Genomic DNA, 20,886 nt, shown 5'->3' with positions numbered 1-20,886 from the left:
ATAAAAATACTGATTAATTATTTAAAAAAAAAAAAAAAAGATTGTAATGGGTGTTAGTATTCCCCCAAAACGAAAAATTATACATTTTGAGTTTCCCAAATATACTTAGTTATGAAATTTTATTTTTCAGAGAACATCTATTAACATCTTTGGTAATATTGGCCATTCTGTGGAATCTACTGAAGACACATGCGGTCTACCAATTCTCAATTCTGATTCTAATGTCCTATACATGTCCTGTGACATCTGGCATCCTCCATCCTTTGCGGAAAAGTCATGACAGTTGTAGCTGATCTGGTTTGTATCTGGAGTTATATGTATTTCCAGCATGTGGGTTATTAAATGCTTCTAAGTGAAGCCTGACTTATTTCTTGGGAATTAACTTGGAATCCTCATAAATAAGCAGTGGCTTGAGGTACAACTAAGAGTTATTTTCACCAGGAAACTGTGAAGAGTTTTTCTCCCAAGATATGTTCTGTCATTGCTATTAGAAGCCAAAAAGGGAATATCATAGGCATATAGATTTTTTAAATATGATGTGTTTTAATTTGGAGCATTTTTTAAAATTTTAATGTCATATCTAACTTATACTGCTTGAGCTTGACTGTTCAAATCATGCCTTCATATTCTATTCACAATTTCAAATATAGTTATGAATAATCTTTTGCTTTTGTTACTAGGCATCTTGTTATCTGTTTATCATAATAAGGAACTTTGCAATAACTTTTAATAAAGGAATACGCTTTTGAAACTAGATTTTTTAAAAACTTAATGAAAGTCAAACTGAAAAAAATATATATTCCAAAGAAAGACTTAAATAATTATTTTTAAAGGAAAAATAAGGGTTTCTCATTGATATTTAGTTGATTTTCTACAAACATATGAAGATATTAATTGCCCATGATCCTGAGTCTCTGAAGACAGGCAGATAAAATGAGTGATCTTTGCCCCTTTATAAGCCAAGGGCATTTGAAGGAATGAAGATGCTGAGAATCAAGAACAGAAATATCCATGCTATCCACAAAAGGCTGGATATACTCAGCCCTTGAGTAGAAAATGAAAATTCAAACATCTCTCCAGGGATGGTGGGAGGAAAGTGGTTGTGGAGATGGTAATTTCTATTAACGATATATATTTGGAAAATGAGAATTACTCATCATGTCTCTGCCGTTACAAATCACAACAGAACTAAATTTATAAAGGTAGTATTTTGAAACCATATTATCAAGCCAAAAGAGCAAGTAGTTGAATAATCTTATTTGTGATTTATAAGAAAAACTCCTTGAAACAGGAGAAGAAGAAGAAACAAACCAGGGACTGAACTAACCTTTAAAAATAATCCAATTTCCATATAATACCCTAACAGGGTATTCTTGAGCCTTCTTTTTCTTATCATGTTTACTAAGTATCTTTGGGGAAAACTTATGGAAAAGCTTAAAATAGTGGTCACAAAATAGCTTCAAAGGCAGGAAAGGAAGGCAGTTCCTCCAAGTATAAACGGCTACCCTAGGAGAATATACTCCAAAGAACTAAGTCTCCTAAAATAATCTTGAGCCCTTTAGAGGATATATGTGGATCCTTGCAATCAATGTGATGATTCAGCTATGAGTAGGTTCCTTGAAAAAATCAAGAGACAACTTGTGTGTAGCAGACACCATACATGTTCACGCCCCCTCATCTACACAACTTCAAAGCACGCTGGCCAGATTTCCAAATGCCAGTACCAGCATTTCTTTTTTGAGTATTTCTGTGGTCTCTAGGCCTTCTTTGTTCACATTTATAAAAGGCTAGAAATACTAGGGAATGAACATTTCCTAGGGAAAGATCTCAAATAAGAATTGATGGAGTATGGAGGATAAATACCCCAATTCCCTCACTCTTTGAAAGTAATAACTTAGGTATGTGCTCTACACTGGCTTTCAGATTTCTCCAGTGGGTTCAAGCTCCAGTCACCCATAATGATAACTTGTCTAATTATGAAAACTTTATTGAATGACTTCTTCATTCTCCTACCAATGTTTTCTGGAATCACCTCTCAAATAAACTAATTATATTCAAATTGTTGGGCCGACACTGTGTTCAAAAGTAAACTTACAGGAATCCAGAACTGGATGATATTGATAAAACAGAGTGTATTTTTAGACTGCCAATAATAGTTATGTTAGACTATTGTATACAGGCCCCAGTAAGCAGAAGTTTATTGTTTAGGGTAAGCAAAATAGGAATACATAGCAAAATCCCTTCCTCACAAACATGTCTTAAATTCACCTGAAGTGATTCTTTGTTCAGTTGCACTTTTTTCCCTAGACTTCTATGCAAATAATGGGTAGATTAAAGTGATAGAAATCTGAGTTCCTAGCTCTTCTAGAATGGGACAAACAAATATTTAACTTAAAAAAAACTAGAACTGCTTTTCCATATAATTATGTTTATTATTTTTTATGGGAGTAAATTACTACTGAGCAATCACCCTTTTTTGTTTAAACAGAGAATACAGCAACTATGTCCACACAGAAGTTGGGCAACATAATATTCCACTCAAGGGTGTAACTAGTCTAAGCAAAGATATTTTATAAAAGTAAAGTAAAAGTTGAAGGCAAAAAATTATCTCTGGAATCAAGAATAGTGAAATCAGATCTAACATCCGATGATTTCAATTTATTTTTGACATTTGAAACAATCTTCTAGATCTTACCTGTTAGATGTAAAATTGTAATAACCACTTTCCTCTAAGACTTCTTCAATCACAGTCTAAAATTTAAAAAACATTAGATTAGTGTTGAATGATGAGCAACAAGATAAAACCATTCAGAGACACTGCAAAAAAACCTCACCTGCATCTGCTCATATGTTATTCCCTCCTTCAAGTCAGAACTTGTAGGCAGACCTGAAATAGATAAATTATGGAAAGTTGACATTTGGTTCACATTTTCTCAGTTAACCTTTACTGGCAATTATGGCTTCAACTACAGTCCAAACCAATCAATTTCTTAATGATAAAGACAAAATTTAAAAGCAAATTCCAAAATATCTTGGCTTTGAATGCTCAAACTTTTTGCTTTTATTTCTTTAATAACCTGGTGCTTTATGCATGGCCATCCCAAAGTAATATACAAAGATTCAGGGGCATTGTCCATAGACTATACTGGCCAGCTAAGTCAGGGTATCCAGGTATGTGTTAAGGCCAGGTGAGAAGTGATTCCAAATACAAATTACCTGATGAGTGAGTTTTCCGCTCAAGAAACTCTCCCTGGTTCACAAAGCAAAAACAGTAAATATGTGCTAGAAGGAAAATTAATGATCATAAAGAGGCAGAAACTGATGAGAAAGGCAACAGAGATCTGACCCTGCCATATGGCTGCCTCACGGGAAATAAAGCACATGTAATGTCACAAGACTTTCTGATGGGGAGTCAAAGTGCATATCAACACTTAACCCCCTCCAAAGCCATCCAAAGCAGTGAGGACCAGCTTTCACTCAAATCAACCAACACTGACCCGTGAAGGCTCAGAAGTTCCCCTGCCACCCTGGAGAGAGAAATAAGAATGGGTTGAAGGTCAAGGGGAAGCATGACGGTGTGAGTACTGGCAGCTCATTTTTAAAGCCAAGTTTAAAGGCGTTCCCCATAGTGCCAGCAGGCTTGTGCCCAGCATGCTGTGCCACAGGCCAAGCCCAGTTCGCCCTGGGGTAGAGCATGCAGCTGACCTGGGGGGAGTTTGTCAACTCGGTCTCAGGTGTTGAGAGGCTTCCATCAAAGTTCTTCATTTCATCACAGTTGCTATGATAAAAAGTTTAGCCTACAGATAAACTTACCTGTCCTGGGAGAGGCTTATAAAAGCAAATGACTGTATACAACATTTTATCTTTATCTGATGGATTTCTCAGGGACTGTTTTAAATCAAATTCTGCCAACATCCCAGGAGTCCAAGACTTAAGGAAAGCTTGTTAATTAATACATGAAATAACTTGCTTAAGCAACAACAAAAGTGAACATTTTCCAAGTTGAAGAAATGGTAAGTCTTCATTTAACTACAAAAGCTTCAATTCTATCCACTTCACCAAGTGACATAACTATAATTTATAAGGACTCAAAAATCATGTAGGGATTCTGAAACTTCAGGGTAGCATGAAAACTTTCTCTTAGAGTTCAAATGTGATGGGAAGAGTTCAACGATGCTGAGTTTCTACCAATGGACAGGCACTTTAGCTCCATTTTACAGGCAAGGAAACTGGGATTCAGAAAGGTTAAACAATTTGTCCAAGGTCAGCTACTAAATGTTGACACAAGATCTTAAGCTAGGCATCCAGGTTTCCAGAATCCATGCCTTTAATTGCGTCCCTATGTGAAATTTATGCAATAAATAAATAAATAAATAAACAAGTCTAATGCGGATTTTCCAAGTAGTCCAAGTTTTCTGTATCTTGAAAATTTAAACTCTTGATTTTTGCTTTTTATCTCCCTCGATGCTTCAGGCATTTGATTTCCTATCATCAGATAAGCAAGAAGAAATTAAAGGAAATACAATTCACCCACACAGACTCCGCTGTTTGTTGATGGTATTAATACATGATCACCACAGAAACTGCCACCACTGTGTAAGATAAATCATGAGGAAATTTTAGATTCCTACCATGTGTCCCTTCCAACTATTGCCATGGATAATCAAAATAAGCTCTATTTCTTCTTAACTTGAAAATAATCTTTTGGGGACAGATGTTGATCCAAATAATACATGTCTTTATGAAAGCCAGATCACCCATGCTGATGACCATTACCTGTCAGGTCGTTTGGGGACAGGCTGTTACCACCAGATGAATGACGTAATAAATGATAATCTGTTGTAAAAAAGTTGGGCTCAATCGGTTCTGGAGATCCCTGAGATAACTGAAACAGAAAAAGCAAAATCACATCTTATTTCACATTCAGAAGGAAATGATAGGAGACCTTTGTGTGGGGTTTTCTATGCCCCTGTGTCTCTGCACAGAAAATTTGGTGTTCTCTAGTTTTCAATCTCTTGTAAATAGATAAAAGAAACATCTCCTTCCTTCCAAAACAACTTATAAATTGAAAGCAGGAAAATTATAGTGAAAGCAAGCCAGACAATTCTCTGGGCACATGAAAAAAAATATACTTTACAGCTTTAGGAGAGCAAAAGACAAATTGATAGAAAAATAATGGAATGAGCCTGGGACATTAAGATGTTATTTTTTATCAGGCATAGGAGAAATAAACTTCAATTATTCAAGAGAACAATATGTTTAGCCCAAATCACTATCATTGCTCATGTATCTGTTTTGAATAATGCCATAATGCCTTCTTGTTTGACCAAGGCAAACAAGTTTCTTAATATATTTTTCTAAATTACTATTAATTAATTGTAATCTCCAAACATTAATTCCCAGCACTCTGAAGGAAAGAGTAATTCACCACATGACAGAATTTATTAAAGTTTCAATTGCTTAATGCCCATCCATAAAACTGAATTTCTAAAATGGAATATTAGACTCCAAATGTTTTTTCAACCTTCTTTCACCTTTAATTTTAACTGTCACTTGGGCTGGTCAAGTTTTAGTGCCCCAGTTAATATAATATACTTTTAAAATGTCAATTCATATTAATAAATCAGAAGCACATGGCACAACCTATACTATGCAATAGTAGGTACCTTGGATTCATATATTCTGTTCATGAGTTCAAATACAGCATTGTTCAATCACTTGAGAAACTGTCTGGTGGTATGTACTATAATTAAATAACACATGCCTACCATAGCCTAGCAATCTCACTTCTAAGGATTTATATGAGAGATATAAGTAAATATATCAAAAGGCATGTATAAAGATGTTCATAGCACCTTTTATCATAATAACTAAAACCTGGAAAACAACTCAAATGTCCATGGACAGAAAAATGGACAGACATAGCATGGTGTGCTCATACAATGGAATTGTGCAAAGCAATAAAAAAAAAGAACAAACTATGGACACAGCAGCATGAACGGTGGATGAAAGAAGCCAGAAACAAAACACGGTGTATCTCTTCATTTATATAGATACTTTCATAATCAGGCAGGCAAAACTAATCAATGGTGATAGAAATCAAGATAATGCTACAGTGTGACAAGAGGTGAGATTTGACAAGGAAAAGGCAAGGAAGGCTTCTACAGGGCTAGAAATGTCCTATATATTGATGTGGGTGATGGTTACATGGGTGAATATATGTGCATAAAAGTTCATGGAGCACCTGAGCCTGCGGATTCAAGACAAACCCGGGCAACTTGGCGAGACAATAAATAAAAAATTAGCCAGGTGTGGTAGCGCACGACTGTAGTTCCAGCTACTTGGAAGGCTGAGGCTGAAGGATCGCCTGAGCCCAGCAGGTCAACGCTGGGATGGCCATGAGTGTGCCACTGCACTCCAGCCTGGGCAGAGTGAAACTCCAACTCAAAAAAAAAAAAAGTTCACGGAGCTCTATATCTACCTCACTGCATGCATTATGATTATGCATTGATACCGTAAAAATCTTATATGTTAGCCATTGAATATTAATTTTTTCTGTTGATGTACTTTGGATACTATAAATGCAAATAATTTATATTTTCCAATCTAGTTGCCATGTTAGCAAACACCTACTGCACTCTAGAAAAAAAAGTGGCTTCATCCTATTTCATTCTTGAAAATTTATTTTCCTTACTTCAATGAAAACCGATAAAATTAATAAATTAATACAGCAACATTCATTTTTGTTCTTTTTCATTGCTCTGCACAACTGATAAAAATAATGCATACCTCACTGCATGCATTATGCATTGCCATCTTAGAATCTTTTATATTAGCAATTGAAAATTCTTTTTTCCACCAATATACTTTGGACATGGTAAACACAAATCATTTATAGTTTTGCAGTCTAGTCTCCATGTTGGCAAATACCTACTGCACTCTAGGAAAAAATGTGGCTCCATCCTTTTTTATTCTTGAAAATGTATTTTCCTTACTTCAGTGACAACTGATAAAATTAATAACTCATCTGTAATATGATGAGATGGTAAGATTGTACCATACCGTAATACAGTAGTATCTGATGGTCACACACGTAATGACTTCTCATTAGTTTTGTAGGGTGTCATGGAGGTGGTTCTAAGCATTCTTTATGTCTCATATCCCAGCTCATAGGTGGTGTCAACAAAGTTTTTTAATATGTCTTGTGATACTGAAAATGATTTTCTGGAATTACCTTTCAAATAACTTTAGATGAGATTTTTATATGGTTTAGCACAGAGTCATTTGGCTTCCTGAAAATGCATCCTAATTATAAAAAGCTTATTCAACTTAATAATTAAGCGTATGCCTGGGAACGCTAAAGATTTTACAGACAGGAAGATGTTTCAAGTCTCGAAAATAATTATGTGAATTGTGACCTGGAGAGGTGAATATGGCCATTTTAAGATGACAAAGACAAGACCCTCTCATTAATGTCAAACCCTGAAAAGAGTTTTTGAGATTCCAGTGCTGACATCACATTAGCAGTCACCTTTAGCTTAAGAACTGCAAATTCTTAAAAAGAGATGGGTCCATGGACGAAGGCAAGGACTAAAATCCATTATTAGTCTTGTGTTTGAATCCCAGATACATTTATTTTTATTCTAGGAACTTCCCAGAACTTCTTTTTGCAGTTCAGCCTCTGGATATACATATTATTTCAGCAAACATTTTTTGTCCCCCCATTATATTCTAGACAGCATGTCTATGATCTCAGAGGACACAGAAATGATCTGGCATCTGTGAGACTTGCAATCTGACTAGGCAAATGGGTTATCATATGTGAAACAACAGAGTGACGCAATAAATCATGACACGTAAAATGAGGTGGTGAGTTCTAAACTTACCAAAGAACAGATGCTGGAGAGGATGTGGCATAAAGGGAACACTTCTACACTGTTGGTGGGAGTGCAAACTAGTACAGCCTCTGTGGAAAACAGTGTGGCGATTCCTTAAAGACCTAAAAATTGGTCTTCCTTATGACCCCACAATCCGCCTACTGGAAATATACCCAGAAGAGCTCAAATCACTCTACAAAAAAGATACCTGCACACATATGTTTATTGCAGCATTATTTACAATAGCAAGAACATGGAACCAACTAGGCTGCCCATCAAAAAAGGACTGGATTTTAAAAATGTGGTACATATACACAATGGAATATTATGCAGCCATAAAGAAGAACAAAATCATCAACTTCACAGCAACTTGGATGGACCTAGAGTCTATAATACTGAGTGATCTTTCACAGAAACAAAAAACTGAGTATCACACGTTCTCACTCATGAGCGGACCTTGAAAAATTATCGTAATACTATAAGAAAAGGAGTGGCAGTAGCAGGAAACTGTGGGGGTATGGGATGGTGGGGAGATGGGACTGACAGTAGTGGGAAACTGCCTGGGGAAGGGGGACCACACCTCATCAACAAGGGTAACTGCATGATGAACATTTGTATACCTAACCCTGAATTATACCCCCATCTTTAAAATTAAAAAATTAAAAATAAGTAAAAATTAAAACTTACCAAAGAAAGTGCTTACTGAAGATTAGCATGGTTTTCAGAGGATCTTACAGAAGAAAAATTAGAGCCAAACCTTAAAAAATGGATGTAAGTCAATCATGGGAAGCAAAACGGGCATTATTGGGAGAGCGGAACTTGGGGTCAAGGCTAGGCATTGCATATTAATGACAAGATGAAAAAAATGTGACATGACTCCATATTATGGAGTTATGGGCATTCAGGATGAAGAGAGAAAATTAAATGCGATTCATTAATTTGATATTTTTAAGATCAGCTATCAAGTGCCAAGCACAGATCAAAACAATAAAAAACAACAATAACAAAGCAAAAATAAACATACAAAAATTTAAATAAAAACCCATGATAGTCCAAAAGTATACTTTTGGAGCTTGCAGCCTACTTAGGAAGAAATATATCTGTGAAACACTCAACTAGATATACATAAAATTGCAACTGTGCCAAATGCATCAAAGGATAGGCCTGAGGTTTTAGGAGGTAACACAGATAGACTTGACTTGATGGATTTGACTTAGCCAGGAAAGGCTTCCCCGAGAAAACGACATTTATGCCAAAAGCCGAAGTCATGAGTAAGGAGGAGGGGTGGGAAGAATATTGTAGGCGGAGGGAAAAGCATGTGCAAGACTATGAAGGAAGCAATATAGCAGATCAGCAAACTTCAGAAAGGGCTTCATGACTGGTGGGGAGACAGGAGAAAGAGTGGTAGATGTGGGTGGGGAGAGAGGCGGGGCTGGACTCCCAGGACTGTGAATGCCATGGTGAGGATCTGGGCACTGTATGTTAAGAGTCCCCAGCAACCCGGGCTCCATGGCTCAGCCTGTAATCCTGCGCCTTTAGGAGGCTGAGGTGAGTGGATTGCCTGAGCCCGCGGGTTCGAGACCCGCCTGGGCAGTAAGACCTAATCTCTACAATAAATCAAAAATTTAGCCGGGCATGGTAGCACGCGCCTATAATTCCGGCTACACGGAAGGCTGAGGTGGAAGGATCGCCGGAGCCCAGCAGGTCGAGGCTGCAGTGGCCGGGAGCGGCCACTGAACTCCAGTCTGGGCGACACAGTGAGACTCCAACTGAAAAAAAATATAAATAAATAAAAGAGTCCCCGGCAGGGTTTTCTATGGGTATGTGTGTGTGTGTGCACGTGTGCACAACACGATCTGTTCTGAAGTGACGGTCACTCTGGATGCAGTGTACATAAGCCACATACACAATAGTTTGAGTAGGGCTGAGGACATCAGAGAATGCAGACAGACTATGAGGATGCTCCTGCATGTGGCAGTCTGGAAAGCTGGGTCCCGGAGTTACAGGACACAGTAGGAAACTGGAATCTACTAAGGTGTTTGTGCATGCTAATAAAAAGCAAATGTTTAAGAACTATGAGTCTGGCAAGGTAGATTGGAGAACAAGAAGACTTGCAAAGAAGCTGTGGTACTAATGCCAGAAGCAAGAGCTTAGGCTAGGTGACAACCAAAGGAAGGAATAAACACAGAAGATGGAGTCTTTGCATTTAATAACAACAGTCGAGTAGCATCTGTTACCATTCATTGAGTACCTACAACATTCCAGACACAATAATATTCTGTTTGGTTCTTATAACTAAGGCAAGCATTATCCCCATTTTACAGACAAGAAAACTAAGAAGGAAAGTAATTTGCACACGAACCATAGCCATTAAATGGCAGAACGAGGGCCAGAGCCCACGGCTTTCTAACATGAAGGGTCAAAAACTACTACACTACAAAGACTCCCTGGGCACTGATGACTTAGGGAGTACAAGAAACAAAGTAGAACAGTTGAAAGAGACTGTGAAGTTTAAAGACTGAGCAGAAGGAAAACCGATGTGGACACAGGAAAGGGAGGAGCAGGAGGTGAGTCTAATTCTGGACATGCCAGATGTCAAAGAAAATGTTCACCCGGTCAGTGGAAATATGCAGGACACATCAGAGCATCTCAAAAGCAGTGGCCCCTGTGGCTGGATGCGACTAGGAAGGGTCTGCCATCCAACACCAGTATCGTGCAAGTCCCTCTTTCGCATAAGTATTCAGCTTTTATGTGGGCTTCTGCTTTTAGTGTGCATGCTTAGTTTTTAAAGAATGTTTAAGACCTTCCTTCTGAGCTGAAATAAATGGGCTCTCCTGCTCAGAATAAACATGTACAGTTCGGAAGAGCAAATGATTGTACACACTTTTGAGCTATTTTTACAAGCTAAGTAAATATATTAAGGAGAACAGACTGCATCACTGTGGCCATTCCCCCAACAAACACACCAAAAAAAAACCTATTGATTTTGCCCAAATTGAGCAATTTTAGCACTTAATTGCCAACTGAGAGTATAGTACTTTTTAGGCAAAACCTAAATGGAAGAAAACAATGAGAAACTACCCATGCAATCTGTATTAAAGTTACCAGACTACATCTTGTTTCATATTATAAAGTCAGATTATCTTTGCTGTAGAACTACACAAAATATTGAAAATCTAATCAACTAAGGTAGAACTCTGAAGGAAACTGAGCCACAAATAAACAAAATTAGGTGCCAGAAGTGGAAGAATGTTCAACATGCTTCATCACACCACACTCACTAGTCTTCTGATCTTACTGCCTTTAGATTTTCCTTGTCCTGTCTGACCGAACTACACCCTTCGGAGATATAACATATTGCCTAGTTTTTCGTCTTTTCTGACAGGCAGCTTCTTTCTTTCGGTTTTTTTATTAGCCTTTTGGGTGGGCCACTTTGTTAAAAGCAACGTTCAGCATTTACGCTCACAGTTTTTTCAAACACACACGTACACATATGACCCACAAATGCACGGATGCCTGGCCCCTCATCAGCTCTCTACCATCTCTCTAACCCACGAGAAAGCACATCCCACCCACATCCCCCACTTCTGCCAGAAGTGACCCTGCTACTATAGTGTTTACATTTCTAGTGAGGATTGTGTTTCTACCAGAAAATTCCAAAAGCAAAAGAGGGCTGGAAATCCACTGATCTATGTTACCTAAGCCAGGAGAGGAGCTCATTCTCCCACAGCCTTGACTCAATACTGAAGATGATGTCAAGGCAAAGAGTGAATGGTGGCCTGAGCCAGGTAGGCAGGAGACCCTGCTGCTGGAGCTACTCTGCTTGATTAAAACAGCTCAGTGCTGGGTGCTGCTGACTTCTGATATCTCCCTGGGGTCCAAACAAGGGCCAGGCAAGTATAAGGCATGAGCATTTTATGCATAAGTAGCCATTAATTAATTAAAGTCCAAGGAGCTGAGCAATCTGCCTGCCTGGAAAATAGCTGGAATTCTAGAGTTAGGAATTAAAGGCCTATAGCTGTGAAATAAGGTACACTGGACCTTGCTGACCTGAGGTGAAGTGGAGCTTAGGAATGGAGAGAAGTGCCAGGAGGGCCCAAGCCAGCAGGAAGTGGTTCTGGGGAACCCACTCCCTACACAGGGAAGATGTCATTGGGTTTGTCTAGGCCTTCTTACTCAGAGTGTGGACCAGAGAATGACAGCATCAGCAGCATCTGGGAGCTGGTTAGAAATGCAGAATCTTGAGCCTAGGATGCAATTGTATCTGGATAAATGTTTTGGCCTACTAAACAGCCCAACTTGTCCACAGAATAGGAAAAAAAATATTGCAAAGTGTATATCTGACAAAGGCCTAACATTTAGGATCTACAAGAAACTCAAATGTTTCAAAAGAAAAAAAAACTCCATTAAAAAGTGGGAAAAAGACATGACTAGACACTTCTCAAAAGAAGACATACAGGCAGCCAACAGACACATGAAAAAGTGCTCAACTTCACTAATCATCAGAGAAATGCAAATCAAAAACTACACTGATATACCACTTAACCCCAGTAAGAATGGCCATGATTCATAAAACAAACAATAACAGATGCTGACAAGGATGCGGAAAAAAGAGAATGCTTCTGCACTGCTGATGGGAATGCAAACTAGTTCAACCTCTATGGAAAACAGTGTGGCAATTTCTAAAAGAACTAGAAATTGACCTTCCATATGACCCAGGAATCTCCCACTGGGAATATACCTGGAGGAACTAAAATCATTCTACAAAAAAGAAACCTGCACACACGTTTATTGCAGCACTATTCACAATAGCAAAAGCATGGAACCAACCACGCTGCCCATCGAAATTCACACGATTAAAAAAAAAAATGTGGTACATATACACAATGGAATATAACACAGCCATAAAGAAGAACAAACATACGGACTTCACAGCAACTTGGATGGATTTAGAGTCAATAATACCCAGTGATCTATCACAGCAACAAAGAACTAAGTACCACATGTTCTCACTCATAAGCGGACCCTGAACATTCACCATAACACTATAAGAAATGGATTGGCAGTGGCAGGCGGGTGGGGAGACACATCAATAAGGTACCTGATCTCAAACCAGGCAAATTGGGGACCAAAAGAAAGCCCAAACTTTACCTGTACGACACCCACTTGTCTACCTAATCCTCAATTGTACCCTACATCTTTAAAATAAAATATAAAATAAACAACCTGGCCTTCTAATAAAAAGTCTCAGGTATGTAGGGGTTACCGTAAGTTCACAGTGGGCAGGTGTTACATTCTCTCTCCTTGTTATTCACAGTGCATCTCTGGGCCAGCAGTAAAAATCACTAGGGTTGGAAGAGCCCAATCTCCACCCTTCCCCAGACCTACTGAGTCAGAATTTACATATTAACAAGATCTTCAGGTGCTTTATAGACACAATTAAATGTGAGCAACACTGGTCCTACCACTAATTTTCAGCCTTGGCAGCATAGAATCACCTGGGAGCTTTAAAAAACCTGATGCCTAAATCCAGTCCCTGGAGAGCCAACCCTTGGGGATGGATCGATGTGGCGTGTGGTCTGAGCATGAAAATATTTAAAAGCTCCCAGTGATTCTAATGTATGGCAACAATTGAGAATCACTAAGCATACCTACGTGCCTAAATAGCTAACTGCTGCTCACCTGGGTCTAGATTCTTTTGTTTTAATTCTTGGTTCAGATGATACTGGAATTACTTGGGACCAGGGCTCCAACTAGCCCATACTGTGCCTGTGCACAAATTTTTAAAAGTCCCTTCCTTCCCCCGGAGAATGCAGCCCCAGTAAGTCCCGTCATCCAGGTGTTCTGGGACAGAACATAATCTGTCCAATCCTAAGTGGCAGCTTTGCAGGGAGAACTGTTCTCAAACCGCTGACACCCAGGGACTGATCTTGGAGAAGCCAAGCATCGCTACTAACACAAACAAAGAAACAAAAAAACCACGACTATTTTTATTCCAAAAAAAATCACACATTTACAACAGTAGAGAGGACAATACAGTGAATGCCATGCACCAATCTCCCAGCTAAAACACAGCCAATCTTGCTTCATGGTATCTCTTCTGCTTCCCTTCTTCCCTTGTCTGACTCAAAGGAATTTGAAAGCAAACCTTGTGTAACATATCACGCCATCCATAATATTTCAACATGGCTCTTTAAAAAGATGAATTTGTTTCTTAAAAAAAAACAGAGCCACAATATAATTACGCCACCTAGGAGAAGTTATAGATAGCTGAATACAATCAGGCAATGCTCAAACAGGGATACATTCTGAGAGATGCTGTTAGTGATCTGTTACTGTTCAAACATCATAGAGTATTTTAGATGGTACAGCCTACTACATACCCAGGCTATAAGGTATAGCCTGTTTCTCCGAGGCTATAAACCTGTACAGAGTATTACTGTACTGAATACTATAGACAACTATCCTACAATCATAAGTATTTGTGTATCTAAACATAACTGAACACAGAGAAGACACAGCAAAAATATGCTATTACAATCCTATGGGACCATCATCATCTATGCAGTCCGTTGCTCACTGAAACATTATTACCTGGTACATGACTATATAACAAATACACAATCAGTGTTTAAATTTTCCTGAATTTCTCATAAATAGATATTTTAGACTTTTAAAAGAGTCTGCTAGGAAAAAAATAATTTCATATATTGCAAGTGGTAAATATTTGTCCTCAAATGCTTTCATCTTTAAAGGCAGTCCCTGCCCCCGCCTTCTCTCCCCTTTCTTTGCCCTGTCTGTCCTCCCCTCCTTGCTATTTATTTATTGAAGACAACGGGCCACTTTTCCTGTAGAACTTTCCAGTCTGGATTCTGCTCATTATCTCTATGGGGAGAACATGCCACTTAACATGTCCTCTTGTCCCCTGTATTTGCTGAAGGTGGAGAGAGATCCAGGGCAGAGAGTGGCACGCTTCTGCAGTAAAGGATAGATGGTAAACATTTTCAGCTTTGCGGGTCACATGGTCCCTGCCACAGCTACTCACCTTTGCCTGTAACTGAAAAGCAGCCATAGACAATATACAAGTGAATGGAGGAGATTGCTTGCCAACAAAACTTTATTTACATGATGCAGCCATAAAGAAGAACAAAATCATGGCCATCGCAGCAACTTGGATGCAGCTAGAGACTATCCTGCGAACTATCACAGGAACAAAGAACTGAATCCCACATGTTCTCACCCATAAGCAAGCCCTGACTACTGGATATATGATATGAGTGCAAGGGTGGAATCAGCAGACACTGGACTGGAGGGAGGGAGGGAAAAGGGAAGGGGCACATGACAACACATTGGGTAACTGGTTCACCATCCAGGGAGAGAGGGTCGGCTAGAAGCCCAAACTTCACCTGTATGCTACTTATGTGTGTAGTAAATACTCACTTGTACTTCACAACCCTAACATAAAAAGTTACAAAACTTTCTTTACAAAAACACACAGCAGAACAGATTGGCCCGAGGCCTGTTGTTTGCTGACTTCTAACCTGCAGGCCTGATCAGATGTACTTTCAAGCTTTAAGCAAGAATAATTCGTAGATAGTGCTATGCACCTCCTTCGGGGCGCATATACTATCTGACTGTCCTTTCTGAAATAATCCATTATTTCATTAGAAACTGTAAATGGTCACATTCTTCATCCCTTTGGCATTTATTAGCTGCAGTACTTCTAGAAAGAGAAACTTCCCCCTCAATGATTTAGTTACTCTGAGATAGAAGGCAAAAGGGAAAGGTGGCAACATGTCTGATTCTTTCTTTTATAAATAATCTTTAAAATAATAAGTTGGTGGCTTAGCATCCTCCAAAGGTTACCTATGAGAGATTTCCTTTTTTTCTTCTTTGGTATCATTATGAGCTCTTGGATTTAAACATAATGCTGTCAATCAATTATGGTAAGTATTCGTATTGATACTCCAGTTATCTCATAGATGACCAGTGGGAGCCTCTTCAACTTGGCCGCTGACAACTTCTGATACACCTTCAGTAGTCTTTTAGTTGGAGTCTCACTCTGTCGCCCAGAATGAAGGGCAGTGGCCGCTCCCGGCCACTGCAGCCTCGACCTGCTGGGCTCCGGCGATCCTTCCGCCTCCGTCTTCCAAGTAGCCGGAAATACAGGAGCGCGCTACCACGCCCGGCTAATTTTTTTGATTTATTGTAGAGATGAGGTCTCCCCAAGTTGCCCGGGCAGGTCTTGAACCCACGGGCTCAGGCAATCCACTCACCTCGGCCTCCCAAAGCACAGGATTACAGGCTGAGCCACTGAGCCCGGCCTCAGTAGTTACTGTGCTGCTTTCTGTTGTCAAGACAGTCCAGTCTAATCTTGTATGTTTCCTACTCTAGACCTGCAACCAGCTGTGTCTCTGAGGAGTCATGGGTAGTGGAGCTCATTGGTTAGTTTCTAAACCCTTTTAGTAAAATCTGAGGACATATGTATATTTTTAATGGATGAGATTTACTATGAACTCGTGCTCATTCAAGCTGAGACTTCCCATTCTAATTCGAGTTCATCCCTTCTATCTTTATTCTCTTTCTCCTTTCTCCCATGAGCAAGTCCTAGTTACCAAAGACACCTATACAACAACTTAGTTGTTGTCTTCTCCTCACAATTCTAGTCAAGACTGAGCAGACTGGACTGAAGACACCTTTAAGTGTGTTATAAATAAAGAGCTTAATTTCTTAGAAAGGGGCTTTTTCATTTTTTCAGTCTTCTATATAGCCTGCTGGGTCTTAGACCACTTATAAGTAGGAACAATCATTTCATGATGACTCCTTCAAACTAGGGACATGGGGTCTGTGGACTTCAGGAAAAGCTTGAGAGAGAAAGGTGAAAATCAAGTCCATTTATGTTCCATCACCACTTACTGCATCCATGGCCCTGGTGTGAGGTGACTGTGTTAGTCAAAGGCTAATTGGCCGCTCCTCTGTGACTATATAGGGGATGAAAAAAAATCCATTTCTGAACAAAAATTATTGCTAGCAAAAGATTATATCAGAAAGGGGAAAAGAAACAGAGATCACAAACTCTTCTCACTTAGGTTCAGATGGGGGAAGAATCACTTCTTTCTACATTCACACAGAACTGTGTATATGAATACATTATATACTTCAATAAAGAATAGAACAAGCAGGGCTCGGTGGCTCAGCCTGTAATCCCGCGCCTTTGGGAGGCTGAGGTGAGTGGATTGCCTGAGCCTGCGGGTTCAAGACCCGCCTGGGCAGCGGGACCTCATCTCTACAATAAATCAAAAAATCAGCCGGGCGTGGTAGCGCATGCCTGTAATTCCGGCTACTCGGAAGGCTGAGGCAGAAGGATCGCCGGAGCCAGCAGGGGAGGCTGCGGTGGCCGCTCCCAGGCCAGTCTGGGTGACAGAGTGAGACAGAGTGAGACTTCAACTCAAAAAAAAAAAAAAGAAAAGGAAAAGAAAAAGAACAGAACAAATGTGAAATATACTACACCAAATGCATGTCAGCATAAAATATAGTCCATATCCAGTAATTCCTATCACCTATCACGGACCAGGCACTGTGAAAGACCCTGACATACTCACTGCCTTTGGGGAAACAGAAGAGCAAGGAAGATACAAGCTATTTAAGGCAAAACAATATGAGTGACAAGGTCATTCAAGCATAGAGAAAGAGAAGATTAATGCTGGGCAGGGGACTAAGGAAGGTGTTTTTGAGAAGCTGGCTTCTCATTTCAGCGGTGAAGAATAGGAAGTATTATAAATCCCAAGCTGAAGATGTCTTTAGCACGAGTGGCCAGCTGACCTACCTGATCAGGGGTGTGAGCCCTGTGATGCTATGAGCCAGCTTCATGGGGCACTGCTTCAAGACTGGGTGGCCTTGGGAGAAATGGGACCATGCCACTGTTGACTACAAGCTGGGCCTGGAGCTGAGTGTCCTCCCTTCCCAACCTTTAAGACTTAAATCAGTTTATAGGACCTCTCCCTACCTGAAGGTCCATACCAGACATCACATAGACCACCATAAACTTGTAATATCAAAGAAGAAGACCATGGCATTTTTCATGGGAGAGTTTAGTCTGCCTCATCACCAAGTTAACAATAAGATGATCCCTTTGGGTTCCCTCACCACTGCTTCCCAAACATCCCATTAATTCCTGTTTTAATTTTCCCAGACCAAAAGGATCAGAAGGTAAGAGTTCTAATGAGAGGTGTTACCACAGCACAAAGGAAGGCAGATAGGGGGTGGGGGATAACAAAAAAATTCGCTTTTCATTCAAAGGAGAAAAGTAAGACAGTGAGGAAGAGATGCAAAACCCAAGTAATAAAAGAGAAAATAATTTGCTTGAAGAACAAGCACAGATGGAAAATCACTGAGTGGGGAGCCTTGAATCGACCTTTGTGTATGACAGTTTGCTGCAAATGCTTCCGTCTCTTAAAACTAGGGTTTTTGTTAAAATAAGCTTTTGTTCAAACTGGATTATTCTGAATACCATTTTAATAAGAATGTAAAAACCAAGCAACATGTTCTCTTTCCATGGGAGATTTGAGTTTTTGTCTTTTTAAGACATGTTTATTAGTATTCATGATACAGTATATAAATACCGTAAAATAAATATTCCAGGTCTCTACTTCTGTTTTGATCTCCTCAAGCTTTGTTTCTTGGCCCTTTGCCAATGCAGCCCATGAAAGAAAGCCTGCTCTCTCATCTCTGATGAGGAAGGGTGTCTGTTTTGTTTACCTGCAGCTGTGCCCTTGCTCCCATCTCCTTTGTGTCTGTGTGTGTGTGTGTGTGTGTGTGTGTGTGTGTGTGTGTGTGTGCACGTGCAGACACTACTGATGTAAGACAGCAAAGCTAAAACACACTGTTCACGTTCCTTATCAAAGAGCCTATCATATTTTCTAAATAATGGGCAAGTTTATGCTGAAGATTGAATCCATTAAAGGAAAGAGAAACCTTAAGGGAAAAGTCATGGGCATCATGGTTATGCCAAGGTTGAGGTTTAGGGTGAAACGTTTTTTAAAATATAGAAATGGAGTGGGACCAAGAATCTTTACCCAGGTGGGCCTGAGTTGCTTGGACCTCGGACCTTGCAGTCAGGAGAATGGGGTGCTAGTGGCCACTTCCAGAGGCTGTATCAAAAATGCATCCATAAGACAAAGGGATTTACCACCTCCAGGTTTTGTTAACCAGAGGTAAACAGTTTTATTTTTGCCTGGTTGATTTAGCCTCTTTGTAGTTTAGTTTCTATATGTATGCATGGAAATATTTGCTAGTACCCAGGCTCTAAAAAACTGTGGAGTGTCAAAGGTGGAAAGAATCTTAGAAATAGTTGAGTCAACTCTCATACATGATACAAACTAATAGTCCCAGATGGTTAAATGACTTCTTCCGAGTTGCAAAGCTCAATTTAGGGGCTTTTGAAGATTATTTTAATAAAATATCAAAGTAGACTTCTCTAAAAGCAGTTAAAATATGCATGTTTCAAATGAAAGATGTGTAATGACATTTATTCCTAGGAAAACATGCAGTCATACTGAAAAAACTTTTTGTTAGTCACCTGAAAAAAGGGGCCACAGAAATAAAAGAGAAAATTAGAGGCAAAGCCATACCCTTAATTTAGTATCTTAAGCAGTAATAATAACCTTTAATAGAGGCTAGAGCTTAAAGTACAAAGTAGGCATATGATGTCGCTCTTATGATGTGTTTTTGTTAGCAAATGAATGCCTAGATATAGAACACCATACCTTCTTAATTTCAGATTTCAGATTACAAGGGTTACTCTGCTGGCTGAAGAGGGACTTCTTGAACCTCTCTATGACCCTTCTTTTCAAATTGTGGTGCAAAGCTGGGGGAAGCTGCAGAAAATGAGAAAACAATCATTACAAGCAAGTTATTAACACCGCACAGCTGACTACTGAAAGTGTTCACTGAGGGTCACTGTAACAATATTCACTCGTAGGGCTAAGCACACATTTCCATGATAGCATGACTACATGCTATAATTTTTACCTTGCAATCCAGAAGGCAAAAAGTACATTGCTCACACTCTTTCAAAGGCTAATATACCATTTGTCTTATTTTTTTTGCTTATTGATTTTTTAATATAACTAAGTTATGTATTCATTGCACATATACATTGAAGTTTGTAAAGACCAGGCTTGATAGGAAGGGTGCTTTTTGAGTTGGAGTCTCAATCTGTTGCCCAGGCTGGAGTGCAGTGGCACTCTGCATGACCTGCTGGGCTCAGTTGATTCTCAGCCTTCCAAGTAGCTGGAAATGAGCCACCATGCCTGGCTAATTTTTTAATGTATTGTAGAGACGAGGTCTTTCCAAGTTGCCCAGGCTGGTCTCGAACCCCTGGACTCAGGCAATCCTCTTGCCTCCACCTCCCAAAGTGCTGGGATTTGTAGGCGTGAGCCACTGTGCCCGACTAGGTGCTTAAGCATTCCCAGAGCCAGGCGAAACACCATAGCCATGGCCCTGGTCCGGAAGGATGATACATTGGCCCAGGAAGCACATATCTGCATTCATGCAGTCAAGTGCCTGTCAATGAGTGCTCCTGAAACCATCTGCTGAAGAGAGATGGGATTTAGGGACCAAACCTACCCAGAAGAAAGAAAGAATGGATGTGTATGTATTAGGACCAGACCAGGATGAGTGAGATTTAACAAGTAAGTAGTAGAAAGTCACTACAGGATCTTAGGAAACACAGTAACTAAATGAAAACGGGAACTTAAAGAAATTGATCTGTCGTACTTCTGCAGGTTGGATCTACACAAGGAAAGCAAAGACCCTGAAGTGCACAGGGGGAAGAAGTGACATTCGGAATGGAGGGGTCATGGAAAAGAAAGAGGGTCAGAATTAAAAGGGTCTTGGAGTGCAGATAACGTTTGGTCTTGCTTAAGTGATGGAGAGAACCTGAAAGGAAAGAAACAAGTAAGAAAAAAGAAGGCTAATGGAGAAGGAACACGGCGCAGTAGGAGCTCTC

At 39.7% G+C, this 20,886-nt stretch overlaps 1 protein-coding gene across 1 annotated transcript in view; it reads right to left on the bottom strand.

Moving 5' to 3' along the window:
• Positions 1 to 2,695: 2,695 nt before the first annotated feature.
• Positions 2,696 to 20,886, bottom strand: part of LOC110596790 (serine/threonine-protein kinase Nek10-like) — a gene marked incomplete at its 3' end in the record, with an annotated part of 105,290 nt that continues 87,099 nt past the window's right edge. The window contains exons 12-15 of the mRNA XM_021719133.1: positions 19,643 to 19,753; positions 4,777 to 4,885; positions 2,835 to 2,887; positions 2,696 to 2,751 (exon numbers count right to left, since the gene is read on the bottom strand). Coding sequence (XP_021574808.1) covers positions 2,696 to 2,751; positions 2,835 to 2,887; positions 4,777 to 4,885; positions 19,643 to 19,753 — 329 coding nt within the window. The remainder of the gene's footprint in view (positions 2,752 to 2,834; positions 2,888 to 4,776; positions 4,886 to 19,642; positions 19,754 to 20,886) is intronic.

The sequence above is a fragment of the Carlito syrichta genome, unplaced genomic scaffold (assembly GCF_000164805.1).
Source record: "Carlito syrichta isolate Samal-C Ts95f unplaced genomic scaffold, Tarsius_syrichta-2.0.1 Scaffold113587, whole genome shotgun sequence".
Taxonomy (NCBI): domain Eukaryota; kingdom Metazoa; phylum Chordata; class Mammalia; order Primates; family Tarsiidae; genus Carlito; species Carlito syrichta.
This window is presented reverse-complemented; position numbering and strand designations above follow the sequence as displayed.